The sequence below is a fragment of the Mytilus edulis genome, chromosome 12 (assembly GCF_963676685.1).
Source record: "Mytilus edulis chromosome 12, xbMytEdul2.2, whole genome shotgun sequence".
Taxonomy (NCBI): domain Eukaryota; kingdom Metazoa; phylum Mollusca; class Bivalvia; order Mytilida; family Mytilidae; genus Mytilus; species Mytilus edulis.
This window is the reverse complement of record NC_092355.1, coordinates 4,588,759-4,609,805: the sequence shown is the minus strand read 5'-3', so window position 1 is coordinate 4,609,805 and position 21,047 is coordinate 4,588,759. Positions and strand designations below refer to the sequence as shown.

The following is a 21,047-nucleotide window of genomic DNA, read 5'->3' as shown; positions in this document are numbered from 1 at the left end:
AAGTCACCAGATTATTACAAGCTATCTGTTCGAGGGACTGCGACCATTCCCGAGGGAAATTACAGTATCGGAACAACCCGGTAGCTTGCAACAATCGTAAAGACTTCAAAAACCGCTTGCTTCAAAACCACAAGCTTTCAACTCAAACTAGGTTTACAAACTTTCCTTTTAAACTACTTTATTGGCTGGTATTCACTTTCCGATGTTCATCCGTCGACGGCCAATTAATAAATGAGCCACTTGCAATGAATCGGTGTCTTTATATACCAAGAGCGCGGACCTCGAAGAGAGCACCCTAGCAACAATTAACGCGTCTCATAACAACCAAGGATAAAAGACTGATTTTATATGTATTATTCGTTAACGCATTGTTCAAACGGGTAATTTATTATGGATAACAATTCAACGATAAATTACAAATATTGTCTTATGTCTAAACTGCATTTTTGTCACAATTGTACTTTAGGGTAGACCATCACACTTAAGCGTGACAATCGCACTTTAGAGTCCTACATGTATATTGATGGTCAATATAAAAAAATCTTGTTAAATTTTGATTTATGACGTCACACATAAAAACCAAGGAGGAAGCGCCCCTAGCAGACAAAAAGAAAATTTGCAAGTTTATCAGGAGATTTCAAGAATTTTATGTTAAATGCAGAAGCTAAAAATACAAACTAGAGGCTCTCAAGAGCCTGTGTCGCTCACCTTGGTCTTATGCATATTAAACAATGGACACAGATAAATTCATAACAAAATTGTGTTTTGATGAGGGTGATGTGTTTGAAGATCTTACTTTACTGAACATTCTTGTTGCTACAATTATCTCTATCTATAATAAACTTGGCCCAGAAATTACAGTGGAAAATATTTTCTTAAAATCTACAAAAATTTATGAAAAATGTAAAAAATTGACTATAAAGGGCAATAACTCCTAAAGGGGTTAACTGACCATATCGGTCGCATTGACTTATTTGTAAATCTTACTTTGCTGAACATTATTGCTGTTTACTGTTTATCTCTATCTATAATATTATTCAAGATAATAACCAAAAACAGCAAAATTTCCTTAAAGTTACCAATTCAGGGGCAGCAACCCAACAACTGGTTGTTCGATTCATCTGAAATTTTCAGGGCAGATAGATTTTGACCTGATAAACAATTTAACCCCATGTCAGATTTGCTCTAAATGCTTTAATTTTTCACCGGATTTTTGTGACAAAAATGTCGGTTATTGATTTGGGGATGTACGGCGGGCGGCCGGGCGGGCGGCAATCAAATGTTGTCCGTGCATTAACTCATGAACTGTTCAACCAAAGCTTTTAAAATTTTAATATGTTTTAGTTATAAGCCAAAAACTGCATTTTACCCCTATGTTCTATTTTTAGCCATGGCGGCCATCTTGGTTGGTTGACCAGGTCACCAGACACAATTTTTAACTAGATACCCCAATGATGATTGTGGCCAAGTTTGGTTTAATTTAGCCCAGTAGTTTCAGAGGAGAAGATTTTTGTAAAAGTTAATGACGACAGACGACAACGCCGGACGACGCCGGACGCAAAGTGATGAGAAAAGCTCACTTGGTCCTTTGGGCCAGGTGAGCTAAAAAGCTAAAACAACAAGCTATGTCAATAACATGTTAAAACTCTTTCTCAAAATACACTTTGAAAATACACAGAAAGAACATTGAACACCATTTTCCTAATACATTAATTACATATTTATGTAATATATAAATTAAGGACTTTCACTCAGTCAATACGTTATATAAAAATTTGGACCTGTAAGATTATATTGACACTCTGACTTTGTCTTCATTCAATATAATCTGAGCATGTCCATATTTAGTGTATTGACCTCGTCAAAAGTCCATAATTGATAATTATTTATGAAGTCTGAAACCTATATTTTTGTAAATTCAATAGTTTTGTCAACTTTGACTGATTTAATTCATGTTTTGTTGTATTAAACATCTCCAAATTTGCCAAATGAGTAGAAAATGGCAGTTTTAAAAAAAAAATCTGCATTTTAAACTATATATATGAACATACATACAGCCCACAATCATATTCATACCTATATGTCTCCTTGGATTTAAATTTTGATTTTCAATTTCTTCATGGTTAAAGAAAATTTAAAATGTGAAAAAGTTCAAGGTTTAAAAGTCATGTGTTGACTGATAAGAGAAAAATTCTGAGAAGCCTGAAAAGAAAAGGCAAGATTAATGATGTCGAATGAAATAATTTTTTTTCCAATAATGAATTTTATTTTTGCCAAAACTTTATTTTTTACAAAATGCAATAATGGCCACCCATTAGCAGAAACCATGTCTCAATCATTACAATAAATGAATGGAACACACAGAACAAGGCATATAAAAATCAGAGATAAATACTGTCACAAATCAGACAATCTCAAATGTAACTTGAATAACAGCCTGTGTCATTGTATGCTGACATCAAAAGTATTTTCATTTTAAGAATTTTATTTTACTTCTAAACAGGCCAGTGTGCTTTGACATCAGAAAAAGAAGAAAGATGGAGAAAATGAAAGTACAACAGCTGAACTCAAGTATCACTGCTGGATGTTTGGAACTCATGGTTAATTTATATAGGTACATTTGTAACTATTGTTAGTACAACAGCTGAACTCAAGTATCACTGCTGGATGTTTGGAACTCGGGGTTAATTTATATAGGTAACTATTGTTAGTACAACAGCTGAACTCAAGTATCACTGCTGGATGTTTGGAACTCATGGTTAATTTATATAGGTAACTATTGTTAGTACAACAGCTGAACTCAAGTATCACTGCTGGATGTTTGGAACTCATGGTTAATTTATATATGTAACTATTGTTAGTACAACAGCTGAACTCAAGTATCACTGCTGGATGTTTGGAACTCATGGTTAATTTATATAGGTAACTATTGTTATTACAACAGCTGAACTCAAGTATCACTGCTGGATGTTTGGAACTCATGGTTAATTTATATATGTAACTATTGTTAGTACAACAGCTGAACTCAAGTATCACTGCTGGATGTTTGGAACTCATGGTTAATTTATATAGGTAACTATTGTTGTAAATACCATATAATAGACAGGCAAGAACTACAGGCTATCGATCGATGACACAAAAACAGTACATGCGCAGCAAAATTTTTTATCCATATAATTACAAGAAGTAAACACTTTAATTAGTTAATTGATCTACATGCATATGTGTGTTGTTGGTAAAAAAAACATAACCTAGCTATTGACCCCTGCAAGGCATGGACAGGCAACAATAACCAATATTTTTTTTAATGATGGCCTAGACAATTGTGGGGAAAGAAGGGGAGGTAGTGTTGATTACATATTTTTTGGTGGAAGAAGACTAAGTCTTCTGAAGGCCTATGGTGCCGACACAAAATCATTGAGCCTCTGTATGCCGCATTCATTTCTGTGTATTACAATTTCATAACAACTTCTGATTCCTGACACCGATTTTTACACATGATTAAGCATCTGAATCATTTAATTTGTAAACTAGGATTGAAAAACAATCACTATTGTAAATATGTACCCTTTTATTTATGTAAATTATTAGATTTCATCTCATCTACATGAACATTATTTGTTTACTTGTAACCGAATGTTTTTACTGTAGATATTTATAGTACGCATGCATGAATTTGGTATCGGGACAACTCGCCCTGTTTACATGTTCGCCCTTGGTCTGTTGGTCCTGAGTTCTTTCGCCCGTATGGTATGTTCGCCCTGTGTTCATTCTCTTTACTCTTATCAAGGACGTTTTATAATACGTCCTTACATTTATTAAAAAATATTAATATTAATGGTATCGTTAAAAAACTCTAAAACACGATTTAGTGAAAACCATCTGTTCCTTATTTTGTTCCCAAGTTAAGACAATCGTGTTCAGCCAATCAAATTCTGTGTTTCTCATGACCTATTAATAGGCGAATCAAAAACGTTTTCTGTGAAGATTATTTTAACATGCTAGATTTTGAACTTGTGTTGTTTTCATCTAGTTGTAAAATGTGAATTTTCATCTGCAATCGTTCTTACACAGCTTTTAGGATAAAGCATAGCTGATTGACAAAATTCAAGGATGCAGTACTAACATAAGGATAATAAATAGTATTTTTTTCCACTAATTTATTGACATAATACTTGTTCAGTTGTTGTAACATATTTTATTTTTGTATTCAATTAAATCATGTAAAGGACAATGTACTATTCTTATTTCACAAAGACCCAACAAACATGTTCATCTTTTCTACCGATTCAATAACTAGAATCATGCAAACAGACTTAAGAAAAAGGCATGTAATATAATCATACAAATATGAAACTTTTTCTAGACAATCCAGATCGTGCAAAATACTTCGCTAAAAATTGTAACCTTTAAAATTGTTGTCGCGCACTAAAGACCCCCATGTGAACTTTCAAAGTTGGCGGGTATGTAACAAGTCTTACTATTTTTATGCCCCATTTATGGGCATTATGTTTTCTGGTTTGTCTGTCAGTCCTGCTTCAGATTAAAGTTTATGGTCGAGGTAGTTTTTGATGAAGTCGAAATCCAATTAACTTGAAACTTAGTACACATGTGTTCCTTATGATATGATCTTTCTAATTTCACTGCCAAATTAAAGATTTTACCTAATTTTCACAGTCCACTGAACATAGAAAATGATTGTACAGATGGGTAATCCATGTACTTATTACACATTCTTGTTTGAAGAAAAAAAACCCTGTCATAACGATAATGAAACAAAGCAGGCTGGGTTAGTGGGGCTGCTTTTATGGTAATTCAAGTTACCTTTTATTCACCTTCTTCCACCTCAGAGCTATCAGCTCTTTGATTTACATAAGTAACAATTTATGAATATTGAAAGGAAGCAGTTTTATTATTTATGACCATACTTTTTTTCTCTTCTGTAGAGGTGTTATGTCAGAAATCCGATTAGAACATCAGAGATTTAACAAGCAAGCTTTCCTGGACAGCATACAGGGCCTAGATAAAAAGTTTTATGAAAGAGTAAGTAACTTGCTGTTAGTTGGTATAGGTGTAACAAATTTTGGGTGCATATGACACTGTAAATTTCTCAATTTTTGGATGAATTTATTGTTGCAATTGTTGAAAAATGGATTAAAATGCCAGGTTAAAGTATGGAGAAGACTTCATAAGTATGATTTTCTTGTGTGTACTCCATTTTTTTTAATTCAGCAAATAGTCTGCCCGATTGGTGAAAAAATTGCTCAAATAATGAGGAAAGCACAATTTTTTGCATGATGGTACAGTTTTGTGTACTGAGCAATATTATCTATGGACCTGCCCTCAAAATTCAATATGGCGGCTTATTTCAAGATGGCTGCCGTACATTCTAAAATATTTTCCAGTATTGCACAAACCACAGTGGATTTGATGCTGGAAGCACAAAATTTTCATATTTGAATGACTTGATGTACTTAGCAAGATTTTGTTTTGATCTCTCTTTGAAATACAAAATGGCGGCTATTTTCAAAATGGCCGCCTTGAAAAATAAGAAAATATTCATTATTGATCAGAATTGACCTGAATTTAAGCAATTTATTGATGTAAAATGTGATTAGTATCTGTCCCAGTTCTGCCCCTTTTGATTTTGCCTTGCTTGTCATTTTATACACAAAGTAGTAGCTTTCATTAAAGGCTGCACTATTTGTTGTCTTGGGTCACAAATAAAAGCTGTGATTTGGGATTCATCTGCCTTAAGATTTTATTCAGTGCCTATCTTATTTCTTGGGTCACAATATTTTGCAACTTGTGATATTATACTGTGAATTGAGAATCATTTAAACACATATCAGTGAAATGGTAGGAATTGAGGACAACAAGGACAAGAACATTGAAATGGCAGAAACTGAATAATTCATGGAAAAGGAGAAACCCACAGCTGAAGACTCTTTAACAGAGGGCAGTTTAGAAATTACTATTTAACAATTGTACCATGAATTTTTAGCACATAGAAAATCAAATGCTCAAAGAACAGCTGAGATTTACCGCAATAGAAAACAGAGCGAAGCGCGGATTGATAAAATATGTGCTGGTAACGATTCAAGCTGAACAGAAAGAGGCAATGAATATTATAACGAACAGATGGGAACAATATCTCAGCAACTGCAGCAGTCTGAATACAGGATAGACCACAAGGCTAGTGGTAATTGCTTGGTGGAATTGATGGTTAGACCAAAAAAAAATATTCAATGTTGTGGTGAAACAGATGGACAAGCTGACAAAAACTGAGGAAGGAGATTTTAAAAGAGCATTTGAACAGCAGGGTATCTGGCATCTGTTGTAAATGAATAAGGGGAGAATCAAAATAAAGAAGTTAACATTCCTGCAATGGACACATCATCTAAGGCAAAATTTTACTTTAGCCAGTACAACACAAGTTTACCAAAAGTACACAAGAAAATCCATGTCTTTCCCCAATTGTAGTTCGCATGAACCATCAACCGCGCCAACTCTGTTGAAGGTGTCTTTACCTTAAGTCAAAAGTCATATGTCATGGCCCTTGGCCCTGCATGAGACAGTTCAAATTATTTAACAACAATCTCCATTTAAGAACATACTATAAACCTCTAGTACTAGGATACCAGCTTATGTGTTTTCTTACGCACACTTACCATCTACTATGAGTCAATAATATTTGGTTCTGGGCAGCACATCATTATAGAAACAATTGGCTCCAAGTGTATTCTATCAAGTTTTTACAATGCTAAATACAGTGCCTACTTACGGTATCATCCCCATCGAGTTCATGGCAAATCCCACATTTATCATTCAAATTATGACAACCTCGTCAGCTCTTGGAGCTCTAACAGGCTTCCAATAACAGCAAGCTGACTCTACTGACCGATCCAGGAAAGGGCAGAGGAAACAAAAAGAGTGTGGCAACAGCTCTTATTCAGACTCATTGTAGAGAGAATATACCCGATGGCAATAAAATCTCGGTGCAAGGGACCGAAGCCAAAGCCCAAAGCTCCATAAAATCCAAAAACTCAATTGAAGAGGATCCTTGAATTTGGAGGCGTTCATTTATTAATTTTGAACGAACTGTCGATAGATGACAATGTGAAAACAGGAAAAATGTGTGTAGGCCCCAGATTGCCAGGCCAATGTTGGCTTTGAGTACGCTCGCAAAGTAAACACAGATAATGATATCCAAGGCCTTAAAAAAAGCATTCATTTAGAGCAGCGCTTCAGCAAGAAAGACGATCAAACAATATTGGAACCGAAGCATTCCTCCGAGGGTGTTAAGACAATGATTTTTAAGGCATGTAATAGAGAGGAACTCAGAAACATTCAACAAGTCTTTAAAACAATTGAAAACCTCCATAGCAAACCAGATGGCGATATGTGGATCAAAAAGTGCCAATTATGACCATCGACAAGTCTACTTTGCTGATGGCGTAGTATCACCGACTGATAAAGGAAATATGAGCAGTCTTTTTTATAATGAGGTGCATAACCTCATATAAATTGCCACAAAACTAGCTGATGTTATGCTTTCAACTAAGCATAACCGTGGATTGGCCGATCAATATAACCTCGGTTCTTCTGATCAAATAATCATGGAAGATTCAATGGAAGATCAACAGTTCAATGGAAGATCCCCTGATCAATATACACGTTAACGATCTCCCGAGCAATACAAATGCGGAAGATCGCCAGATAGAAATACACCCAAGCTTAATGTCTATCAACCATCAACACCCCCTTTTAGCTAGAGATCATAAAGTCCCTAAAGAAAACAGTTACATCTCCACGGATAAACTCCAGAAATCACGGTCACCTTCACCAGGATACGAAGCAAATCAAAGTGCAACTCATACAATGAAGTTTTTAAACAGCAAAATGTCGGGTCAGTAGGCCAAGGCACGATTCCAAAGTCTATTGGCCATGAAACATCAACTCATCACAAAATCAAACAAAGTCCCACGGCCTAGTCCGATATTGTCATCAGACGAACCATTTGGAAGAGCGTAGCAGTACGAGGTACTATACATGACCAGAATGTGAGCATGATTGTGGACACTGCTGCAATGATAACATTAGTAAATGAGAAATTAATTTGGGTTTGAGTTAACAGCTTGTTATTGGGAAGATTATTAAAAACGACTCGACACTAATAGAGTAAACATACAATGGGATGTGTGCAAAGAGCCATAAACAGATGAAGACCTGTTGGTGACCTTCTGCTGTTGTTTTTTCTATGGTCGGGTTGTTGTCTCTTTGATACATTCCCCGTTTCCATTCTCAATTTTAGATGTTATACTTACGGCAAGGCTTCCATAACAGTCATATATTCCGGTCATTTGTTTAATGTCCGGTAAAAGTCTGGCTGGGCAAAGCATGAAACGGTCATATACTTTTTAGTTTTCAAGGCTTTTTCGGTCATTTTTACATAATTCACGATCTTTTTGACCCACACTTTTGCCTTGAACACTTTTGCCTTTAACATCAAGACATTTCCGGTCATAAATGTGACATGATGATTAATTACTATCAAAACAACACCTACTTCAATACTTTCTAATTTTAATCAAGGGGTCTTACTGAACCTACTCCTTTGCTGAGTTGAAATCTCGTTTAAAAGACTTACGCTTGATATTTTGGACACACTGAGCTCAGTGATAAACCTGAGTACTCCCGAAATTACCATCAACAATAAAGGGATAAATGCGGCATTTGTTAACAGTGGAAACGAGATTTCAACTCAGCAAATGAGTAGGTTCAGTAAGACCCCTTTTTGGCCCCAAAATATAGCAGTTTTACAAAGTTGTTAAAATGTAAACTTTTAGTTATTTATTGGACAGTAGAATGCTTCTGCTACATAAATATGGGCTGTTTTTGACATAACAATGCACATATATCGGGTACTAGCACCATAAAGTCATGCTAATTTACTGAAATCTTCACAATTCTAGCATTTTAGTTAAATTGTAGACAGTTTTCCTTTAAAACGAAAGTGGCCGCATTCGTGTTCATCCTTAATATTGAAATGTAAGTTGTATTTTATGATAATACATAATATATATAAAGGTTGAGGATGAACACAGATGTGGCCACTTTCGTTTTTGACAAAAACCATCTGAAAAGTGAGATTTTTTGGCATATTTGGTAGATTTTTCATATATGAGCTTGAATCAGATCGTTTTTAATTACTAAATCAGTTCAAATCTTTCACATAAACTAATTGATTCAAATGAAATAGACACTTAAGTGTTTAAAAAGTGGTCAAAATCTTTCGTCAGATGAACCTGAAATTTGAGGCCAAAATCGGTCCTTACCAGACCTACTCCTTTGCATAAAACGAACCATCACAGTTCTGCCAAACTCAAAAATGACTGTTACCTTTAAAACTAATAAAAGTGCTGACCTGGAGTGCATTATAGGACCATGCTCGCTGAATAGTTGCGAAACCAATTCGCACGTAGTTGGAAAAGGAAGTTGTTGCCCCTTAACAGTTTTAAATGATGGCAATCGTCTAATCCGCCTGAAGAAACCTATTGATTACATAGAATAATTTGAAGATGTAGTGTAAACGGCAGATGAAAACGCGATAAGTGACGTAAGACATGGCATTGAAGAGACACGAGACAAGGTGCCCTCGGCACTGCCTCAAAGTTCAGATGAGTTACCATTACCTTAGCTTTATTTGGTAAAATGTTTAAGAATTTTGGTCCTCAATGCTCTTCAACTTCATACTTTATTTGGCCTTTTCAACTTTTTGGGATTCGAGCGTCACTGATGAGTCTTTTGCAGACGAAACACGCGTCTGGCATATATACAAAATTGTCCTGGTATCTGTGATGAGTTTATCTGCTATTCCACCACATTTTACCGACCTATATTAACGTTCAGTTGACTCTTTTCAACCTATTTCATTCCAACCATTAAAACTGAAAGCGTTTAAAGAACAATTACAATAACATGTACCATATTGATTAACATTTTGAATTTCACTATTTGTTTTTGTATATGCAGTCATATTTGCAAAAATACATGTGTTTGTGTTATAGAAATAATCAAATTATTTTTTTTATATTTTAAAATTAATTGTTAACAAATTCAAGAACATGAAGTCCATTTTTATACGCCCGTCAAAATTTTGACGGGATGTATTATGGTATACAAATGTCCGGTGTCCGTCCGTCTGTCCGTCGTACCGTCTGTCTGTCCGTTCGTCCGTCTGTCCGTCTATCCGGCGTAAACATGTCGCACCGTAACTTGAGAACGACTTATCCAAATTTCATGAAACTTAATATAGTTGTTTCTTATGATGGTCAAATGATCTGTATACTTTTTGGTGAAAATAAGATTTAAACTTTTTGAGTTACGGCACTTTGTAACTAAAACAGGGGTGTGTTTTTTTTCACATGTCGCACCGTATCTCAAAAACGTTTCTTGATTATTGCTTAAAACTTTACACACTTCTTAGTTACATTAATCTTAATATCTGTATACTTTTTGGTGATGATTCAAAATTTCATTTTTGAGTTTTTGAGTATTTTGTAAAAAAGGGGGAGGGTTTTTTTACATGTCGCACCGTATCTCAAAAACGATTTATGATTATTGCTTAAAACTTTACACACTTTTTTGTTATATTAATCTAAAGATCTGTATACTTTTTGGTGATGATTCAAAATTTCATTTTTGAGTTTTTGAGTATTTTGTAAAAAAGGGGGAGGGTTTTTTTACATGTCGCACCGTATCTCAAAAACGATTTATGATTATTGCTTAAAACTTTACACACTTTTTTGTTATATTAATCTAAAGATCTGTATACTTTTTGGTGATGATTCAAAATTTCATTTTTGAGTTATTGAGTATTTTGTAAAAAAGGGGGAGGGTTTTTTTACATGTCGTGCTGTATCTCAAAAACGATTTATGATTATTGCTTAAAACTTTACACGCTTCTTTGTTATATTAATCTAAAGATCTGTATACTTTTTGGTGATGACTCAAAAATTTATTTTTGAGTTATTGAGTATTTTGTAAAAAAGGGGAGGTTTTTTTTACATGTCGCGCCGTATCTCAAAAACAATTTATGATTATTGCTTGAAACTGTACACACTTCTTTGTTATACTAATTTAAAGATCTGTATACTTTTTGGTTTGATTCAATATTTTATTTTAGTGATATTTGTAAAAAAAAAAACAGGGTGGGGGGGTTTCACATGTCCCGCCGTGTCTCAAAAACAATAAATGGTTATTGCTTAAAACTTCCTCAGAAACTATTTATGATTATTGCATAAAACTTCCACACAAGACGTCGGGCGTATCATGCGCTCATGGCGCAGCTGTTTATTAAAGAATCATTACTTTAATTTCCAAAACAAAATAGAATACCTTGAGGACTATCTTAATATTTATACCTTTTTTCCGCCATCTTGAATATGGTAGCCCAATTGGATTTTTCAGAGTGGGTCCATAGCTGAAATCAAAGGGTATACTGTATAACCAAGAACTACTATGCAAAGTTTCAAGATTTCCACATCAATAGAGCAATTCTGCTCTATTTCTGCACCAATCTGCCGGACTAAAATAAGTTATGTTTAAACTAAACTTTAACTTTGTACAATAGGTATCTAAATGGCAATTAAACCACATTTTCAATAGTTAAAATCTTTCAGTAAAAACAAAGTAAAATATTTATTAGTTCTAAAAATATACAACAATAATTGATTATAATTATATTCTGTAAAATAAAATGTACATACCTGTTTAATTATAACAAAATGACAAGATATAATACAACAACAATAATATGAATGAAGGAGGTTTGATCAGGCCACTTTTTGGCCACTTCAGTTCAAAAATATAGAAATATGAGAAATATACCAAATAAAATTATAGTGACATTATGTGTGACCTTTCTTCACTATTTTTTTTTAAAATAAAGTAATGTTTAGTTTTCAATATAATTAACATAATTTTGAAAGATGATTTATAGGTTAACTATTTTTAGAATTTCAAAGGCCAGACAATGACACTCATCATTCCTCCACTTTTATTAAATATGACTACAGGGGATTTACCAGTATATTGAAGTGAAAATTCACAAATTATCAATACATTTATTATAAATTTGTATCTAATGGCTATACTTCTATGTGGCAACCAATGTTAACAAAATACTCCACAAGTCAGACAACCTTATCAGACAGTCAGAGATATAACTCTATAGGGTTACAGAAAATAACTTGCGTGTGTTATTTCAGATACTTTTCCTTAAATTTTCTAAATCTGTAATAACATATGTTTGTTATTTGTAAAATTATTTAATCTATAGTGGACTCTAAGGAACTATTGAGACTTTGCACAGAAACTAAATGCGTAGCCTTGATAATTAATTTTTAAATTGTATTAATACATTTTTGATTAACCATGGTAAATCAATGAGACAAGGTTATTAAGGAATTAACTTAGCTGTAATAACAAGGCTTAGTTATTGAAGGAATGTAACTTATTATATAAGACACTTGGGAATTACTGAGAAATTTGTGCAGAACCTCATTACATGCTCTGGTCATTATTTCTTAAAATAAATTAAAACACATTGTAATTAAGCATGATGTATGTCTGAGCAAATGCTTTGAATTGATATAGAGAAGCTGTGATAACACCCTTTAGTTATTACAGGCATATTTTTTCTGTAATAACATATAGGTGTACTCAGGGTTTCCCCTGGGTCAATTATTTTTTTCGCCACCTCTTTCGCCAAAACAATATATTTTTCGCCACTTTATTATTTTTTTCGCCCAGTAACATAACTATATTTTTCGTTTAAAATTCACCTTTTTTTCTTACCCCCCCCTCCCCCCCACCCTTTCCCTTAAATAAGGTGATTTTGCCCCATTGTGTCTATGATTATTCTGTCAAATTTATTTAAGAGTCTACATTTAATGAATAAACTTTAAAACAACAGATTTTGTTCTTAACATAAAAGGGGAAAATATTCATTGTATTTTAAACAACTTTTCTAAATGAGGGGGCCACTATACTTTTAATAATAAAGAAGATATAAGTCCTGGAATACAACAAAATTAATGGACATGTTTTGATTATATGATACCAGTATAGTTCGTAGGGAAAGTTTCTTTAAAAGAAAAATATTGATGTGCCCTTTTGTACTTAGAAGTGGTTTTTACAACAAAATAAAAGGTTTTATCACATGATATTTTGATCCCTCATTTCATGTGAAGCCATAACATTGAAGGGCTACTCTCATTCGAGGGGTTGTTTCCAACCTTTTGGATAGATTTCTTCATAACGACAGTTTTCTTTTCTTGACCATCCTAAATGAAAAAGTTGAGACGTAAAACTATGCTTGAAACACGCGTGTCACTCAAACGACTTTAAAGTAGTCTCCCTAATCAATTACCTATATTAAAGTCAAAGGATAATTAGAGTTTTAAATCGGAGATTTTTCTTGCTTTTGAAAATTTTTCGTCACAACAACAGCTTTCTTTTCTAAACTATCTTTAAAAGGAGAGGAGACGTCAAAAGTTTGCTTCAAACACGTGCGTCGCAAAGTGGTAAATAAATTATGTATGTGACATTTAGCGGAAGCCATCTAACCATATCATTTTGTCAAACAATTCAATCAACACCTTTATTAATTAGTCCTTTGTTGTCGATAGCTATAAAATGCAATCAGCTGATTATTGATTTTCTGTCCAAATCTTAATGAGGTCAAGTTGAATTCCGAGTATTGCCTGATCGGGTAAAGTCTGAGAAACTCGAAAAAAGTAAATAAACAAGATGGAGGAAAATAAATCGTTCTATATATTTCTTTCGCCAAATTCTTTCGCAAATGACGAATTTTTATCGCCACAATTATTTTTTTTTTCTCGCAAATTGCGAAAATGGCGACCGTCAGCGGAAACCCTGGGTGTACTATCCAAAATTAGAATACTATGAATTGTTACATCTTTCAATAGTTAAGTATACTCAAAGACAATAGTAATATCAATAGAGCTTGTATACATTTTAACTTAACTTATGATGTATATTGTCCCTTTGAATAATGTAACATACCTATGTTATCACAGTTCTTTGATTTTTTAGTCCACAATAACAGATGTATGTTATTTTCCTGTAAACACCTATAGAGTTATATCCCTGACTGTCAGAGTTCAGACAGTTTGCATGCAGCACTTGATAAATTATACATATCTATCTGTGCAGCAAGATAAAAATAATGTCTTGCTCTTTCTTTCTCGCCTAACATCTGAAAAGCTATTCCCAGTGAAATTAAATGATTACAATAAAATAAAGTATCTGCTATTGTTTCTGTTTCTGATAACTTATTTACACAATCTAGACATGATCTATAGTCCTGTAGATGGTAACAACATAGAAAATGGAGAAAATGTGCAAATGATATGGAATAATGTAAAATAATGCAGCAAAATAGTCCCATAATGGTATTACAGAACTGAAATTCCTTTGGGATGTCTGATGAACTTGAAATCATGTTACTAAATTTAAAAAATGGAGATGGCAATGTCTTCAATAATGAAAAAAACTTCAGTTTCCTTGTCTGTTTCAGTGTAATTTTTGAAAAAAATGATTCACCTGCACATTTTGACAAACTGTAATTTATAATATCTTTTGATATTAAATAATTTTTGCGAACATAGAAGAAAAGAGCCAATTTCAGCCACCCTGATATTGCATCTGAATTTACACCAACCAACAACTGGCTGAGCTCATATTTGTAGTTTTTGTAGTGCATTTTATTGTTTGGGTTATTTATATGGGATAGTGCAATAGGTATTAATTGAAATGTAGTTGCAGTTGATTTTCTAAAGATACATCGAGATAATTCTGATTTACAATGATGTAGCAAAGTATTGAAAATTGTTAGAATGCTTGTAAAAGGCATATGCACAATGTAGACTTTCTCATTTATCAATCTCATTATTGAATTATTTTCACCAACTGAACTTGTTATTTCACATGGAAATCTTTTGTAATTATGCAAAGTCTGGGATGATGAGAAAATCTGAACTCCTACTTGATAGGAATTTTTTAAGATGTTCATTAATATGTTCCTGTTTTTGTTGTTGAATCTTTGGTAGAACAAGTTATTTTCAGGAATAAAATAATGTAACAATGTTGAATATTCTAAACAGTATAGTAACCTTTGTAAACAGGCCATAAAACAGGGTATAATATTGTCTGGTCTCCAGACTGAGGTTTCAGTTTCTTCTGAAATCCAAAACATAAGGGTTTTCAGAAAGTATGAACACAATAAACCTTTTATATGTTCATTTCTATCGATTATTTCTTTCAATAATATTTTTAATAAAGCATAGCATAGTAACTGGGTATGACTAAAAGAATATATGAGCACTTTTTCTGCTATGGAAAATGATATTCGCCACTGAAGATTCTCAATTATAGATCCCTTGTAGCCTACTGGAACAAATAAAACGCCAAGCGAAGTTATTTTAGAAATAAGTTCAGGTGTAGGCCATAATGAACGTGATCTAGAGATCCATGGTTGTGCTTGAGAGACCCACTGATCAGCTTTAAGGCATATTGCTATATCAATTTCGTCATCAAAGTCTGAGATGCAGGGACCATGAATTTTAGTGAAAGGTCCCGGAAGAGAACATACAAAATTCAGGTTATTTAATTTAAATAGCTCACTTGATAGTAGGTTCTCTCCTCTGTAATGTTGTAGATTTTGTTTAGTTAAATATGGTGTAGTAGCATAATTGTCACGAAAGCGTAGATGTGTAAAACAAGGAGGTGTGTCATCAGTATCCATGACAAACACTGTCCTCCCATTCCTGACACAATCGTTTTCTGATTCGTATACTGCATAAAATTGCATTATGTGCATAACATCAAAATCACTACCATGAAGATCTAGTCCCTCCGCCTTACTTCCACTGCTTATTTGAAATTGGAGTTTGTTGACCCAACAGTTAATGAAGTCATCACTTAAAAAATTCAGCCGTCTAGCTTTCACTACATCTTCTGTTCCAATCATCTGACACAAATATTTATAAAAATGTAACGATTTTATTTTACTGTGAGACATAATTGTCGATTTTGTAGGAATTCCTTATCCTCTTTTCTTGTTAAGGTTTCTGGACTTTACTATATTATTGTCCAGGTGGTCTTTTATCTATTATTGTCTGGTTAATGGTTCTGTTTTATCATCTAGTCTTTTATCCTTCCAAATGTTTATGTTGATTTTTCCTTGAATAAATAAACACTTGTATATTTTATTTATTAGTATAGAACCACCATTGTGGGCCTGGTCAGAAAGCAAATAGTACAAGAAAAGTAGTATATTGTTAACGAAGTAGTCCTATATGTACATGATGTATAGCTGTAGCTTTTTCAATCAGTAAAATATATGTTTATTTTTTGTATCAAATAAAAGTTTTAGGACTGTGTAGATCTTTTGTTAAAAGTTTTGGATAATTAAAAAAGATATAGGAAATTAAAATATGAGGATATATGATGCCTTGTTCCTTTTACTATCAAACTTCATAGTTGGGTTGGCATTTTGTTTTATTATATCTACTGGATCTGACAAAGTTTCAAGTGTAAGGTTGTGCCTTTAGTAAGGGAAAAGCTGTAGAGCACAAAAACACATAAAAAAACTGGCTGTCAAATCACAAACAATTTCTCTCTGTTGCAATTTTGATTAATATTTGTTATGTTTTGTTTTTCATATCATGATATTTTTAGAATACTGGTAATTTGAATTGAGAAAAGTATTATTAGAAAATTTATCTAAAAAGAAGGCATTTCTACTAGGGTTCTACTTACAGGGTGTTACAGGATGAATTTTTCTCTTAAAGAAGAAATAAGTAACTGGAATCAGAAAAGTCCCATAGTTTCAGTATAGTATCATGTCATAACTATAATTAAATAATTAGTATTGACATGCACTATCTATTATACTAAATAATGAGGTCCAATTTGTCAGCCGTCATGGGGTAAAAACGACAAATCAAAGAACTAAACTTTATATATAGATATATATTATAGGACAATGGTGCTGATTAATAATACATCACTCCAGACCCTTTTGTTGTCCACATAATTTATATTGCCAATAATTACCAAATTCTGGGTCGAATCCGATACTGGTACCAAAAGTATATTCACCTGTCACCTATTACTTTATCTGTACGTTCCTCATCTGACAGGGGCACCACCATACGGTGTAGTAGGATTTTGTTATATACGGGTCATAACCATAGGATTGACACTACTAAATTTAATCATTGTCACATTGTTCCCTATTGTAGTATTTTAATGTATGACTTTCTAAGATGACAATAAGAAGACTAAAAATCTGGATGTAATTAAGGCGTATAGGTACAGTTATCAATTTGTTAGCCGCATGACGTAAAACAACGAATCCAAGAATTCAACTTTATTTATAACTAATAAAGGACAATGCTGTTGTTCAAAGAATACTCCATTCTAGGCCTTTTACCAATAATTAAAAAGTTCCAGGTCAACAGGTTCAAACAGAAAGATTTTGAAAGCAGAGAAAACTGTGCATCTTATAATTGGCATGACTTTATCAGATAAGACGCAGAGTTATATACTTAAATTCAGTCATGGACCCGCGATATCACGGGTGTGTTCTAGTTTATATTAAAAAAAAAACCACTAGATGTGGTATGCTTAACAATGTGATAACTATCAACTAAATTGAAAGTTCTTTTTATTTTGTTGGCTTAAATAAATTTGAAAATGTCAATTGGAATTTCATAAATATATGCTGGACAATATACTATGTAATAAAATTGTGTAATTCAAATTGTTGTTTGCCTCTTTTTAAAAGAATATCTGATTGAAAAAAATAAATAAACTGAGATAGTTTTCTCCATTTTTTTTGCGCATAATTTCTATTGACAAAAAACAAACATGTTATATATACAGAATTTTTATGATAAGCTTATATTTAGTATATGGGTTAAGTAACTATGATGTCTTCATGGTCTTAGACAATTTCGAAAGTAAGTGCCGATTGAATAATTTTTTGAGCTTCCCTTGGAAATACTAAATGAATCAGAAATTGCTCTCTCAAGTCTTCAACTGTCTTAGTTAGATAAGTCTAAAACGGTAAATTAAAGAAACTAAAAAAAATAATAATTATTGCATAGACAAAACAGATAATATTAATATTTGCAACGCTTGGACATACATGACATAATGGAACTCATTTCTTTTATACAATTTCAATTTCCAAGAAAAATATTAATGATTAAAGAAAATTTTAGTTAAAGATGAGTAAGCAAGTTATAATTAACACGTAACCTCTTTCTTTGACAAGACTCACTCTGAACATGATCATCCTTTATAGTTCTAATGTATCAACCTACTATCTTAATATAAGCACAAGAGATAATCCCTCATTGTGGTTCAAGGACCGTATAAAAATGCAATTTGATAATCAGTTGTATAACTTGACAAAGTCGTCCTGAATGTTATGTTTGATTGATAAAAATAAATTGCTAAAGATGTTTTTGGTAAAAATATTTCCTACATCCTTTAAGACATTTCCAGGTATATTTCATTCATTTAATTAAAATTTTCCTCAATTTCTTAGAAAAACAGTAAATGAAATAATAAAAATAAATTGTTAAAGATGTTTTTGGTAAAAATATTTCCTACATCCTTTATGAAATTTCCAGGTATATTTCATTCTTTTAATTAAAATTTTCCTCAATTTCTTAGAAAAACAGTTAATGAAATATTTAGTTAAGTTTAATTAGTTTATATATAATGAAGACTGGCTTATATGCGTGCATTGCTTTGGGCATTGCATAATACAGAAATAAAGAATATTATGACAGAGTTGATTGATATGAAACTTAGCCAAATCTCTCACAAAAAAAGACTATTGAAAAGCAAAGTTAACACATCAATAAACTTTGCTAGATAATCTTTTCTACACATAATTCTTAAAACAAGCATAGTTTTTTTTTTTTAACTTTGATGTTAATTTATAATAGAGATCATTAATTAAGACAAGATCTCTTGGAAATTTTTGGTTCTTTAAAAACCAGCAGTGGCATTGCCCCAATTGTGTAAATAGTTATCATAGTCAAATAGCCTTATTATTAGTGAATATTTCTTTTCTTTGATTTGTTTTATAATAAATATCAGTCTACAATAATAATTGATTCACACTTATTTTAACATGTTAAAGTAATGAATTTTATAAACCCCAATTATAATAACAATCAGTGTGCTGACATGAATTGTCATTGATATGGTTATATTTATAAATTTACTGTTTACAAAATTTTGAATTTTTTGAAATACTAAGGCTTTTCTACCTCAGGCATAGATTACCTTAGCTGTATTTGGCAAAACTTTTAGGAATTTTGGTCCTCAATGCTCTTCAACTTCGTACTTTATTTGGCCTTTTCAACTTTTTTTCGGATTCGAGCGTCACTGATGAGTCTTTTGTAGACGAAACGCGCGTCTGGTGTATATACTAATTTTAGTCCTGGTATCTGTGATGAGTTTATTTAAGATAATATGCTCCTACAATACAGAAGATAAAGAAAGGAATGTCTCCTCAAACATTTTAAAGTTTGTCGATACTTAATATCCTTATTGTTGTTTTTCAGTCCTCTAAAAATTGAAATAGATCATTTGAGTTTAAATTATCAGCATGCAAAAGTTAATAATTACCATTACCTCTTTATTTGGCAAGTCGTTTATCTAAGTTCCTTGTATTAACCCTCTATATTAATCAGCACAGGAGATAAAGCCCTCTGTCTGGTTTAAGGAATAGTATAAAAATTAAATTTGATAATCAGTTTTTATATAGAACTTGACAAACTTTTCCTGAATGTTATACTAGATAGAAACCCTACTTTTTCAAAAATATTCAGTTAATATTTCCTATTTGTTTAGGAAATTTTCTGGTATATTTTATTCATTAAAGAGATAAATACCTCTGGCAGGTTAAAGGGCCAGTATCAACATGCAATTTGATAATTGGTTCTTTTATATAACTTGACATACTCTTGAATGCTATGCTAGATTGATAAAACATTTGTTGAAAATATTTAGTTAATATTTCCTACTTCCTTCAGGAAAATTCCTGGTTAATTCCACCTTATAATGCTTACAGTATGTAACAAATGCTAGATTTTGATTGAATGAGAAAAAAAAAACTTTTTCAAGGATTTTCTAGATATTGAGATTTTCTTTTCTCTTTCAGTGTATTTGGCATTAGGGATTTCAATGTGCTAGGGTATTTGCTAGCAAAAACCACAGCAGATGGGAAATACCATGTCTGAAATAACACAACTTTCGAAAAAAACTCTCAACTTTTTCGTTGAGATGGATTATTATAAGAAAGAGCATTAGTCAAATAAACAAATATAATATGCTTACTTTTGGATATTTGCCAAAAATACCCCTTTAAGTATGATATAAGGTATAATATTTTCATTCTTATGTGAACAGATATATCATGCTATAGATGGGGGAAAAAAATACCAGTCAAGGGACTGAAATTTCCTGAGCCATTAGGTGAAAACCTCTTGACTTTTTGTTGACTACCCCTCCATAATATGATATATCTGTTTAATTACACTGAATAGATTTTTATTGAAACTCTCTCTACTGGCTAGTGCATGTGGTGAAGGGAATGCATAATTTTGAGGAAAAGTATAGAGATTGTCATAATACTGCGGGAATTATACATGTACTTATACCCATTGGAGCTGTCTTTATGTTATGTCATATTCGAATAATTTAATGGCAGAAAGAGGCTTGCGAGAGTAAACAAAAATATCCAAAATGGCAAATACCACGGCATAAAGGGGAATTTGAGGCAATTTCACCGGCAGTGCTGAAAAACTTGCAAAATTGTTTGAAATGAGGAAAAGAGATTAGAATATGTGAAAAATACACTGGCTACCAACCAATCAAAATCCTGCATTCTTAAACATATTATAAAAGGTGTTATTAGATACAGAATTTCCCTC

The 21,047-nt window shown here is 32.5% G+C and overlaps 1 protein-coding gene across 1 annotated transcript in view; it reads left to right on the top strand.

Annotated features, from left to right (window-relative positions):
* Positions 1-21,047, top strand: part of LOC139499520 (DENN domain-containing protein 3-like) — a 63,793-nt gene that overhangs the window by 22,180 nt on the left and 20,566 nt on the right. The window contains exons 10-11 of the mRNA XM_071288229.1: positions 2,504-2,614; positions 4,947-5,043. Of these exons, the coding sequence (XP_071144330.1) occupies positions 2,504-2,614; positions 4,947-5,043 (208 nt within the window). The remainder of the gene's footprint in view (positions 1-2,503; positions 2,615-4,946; positions 5,044-21,047) is intronic.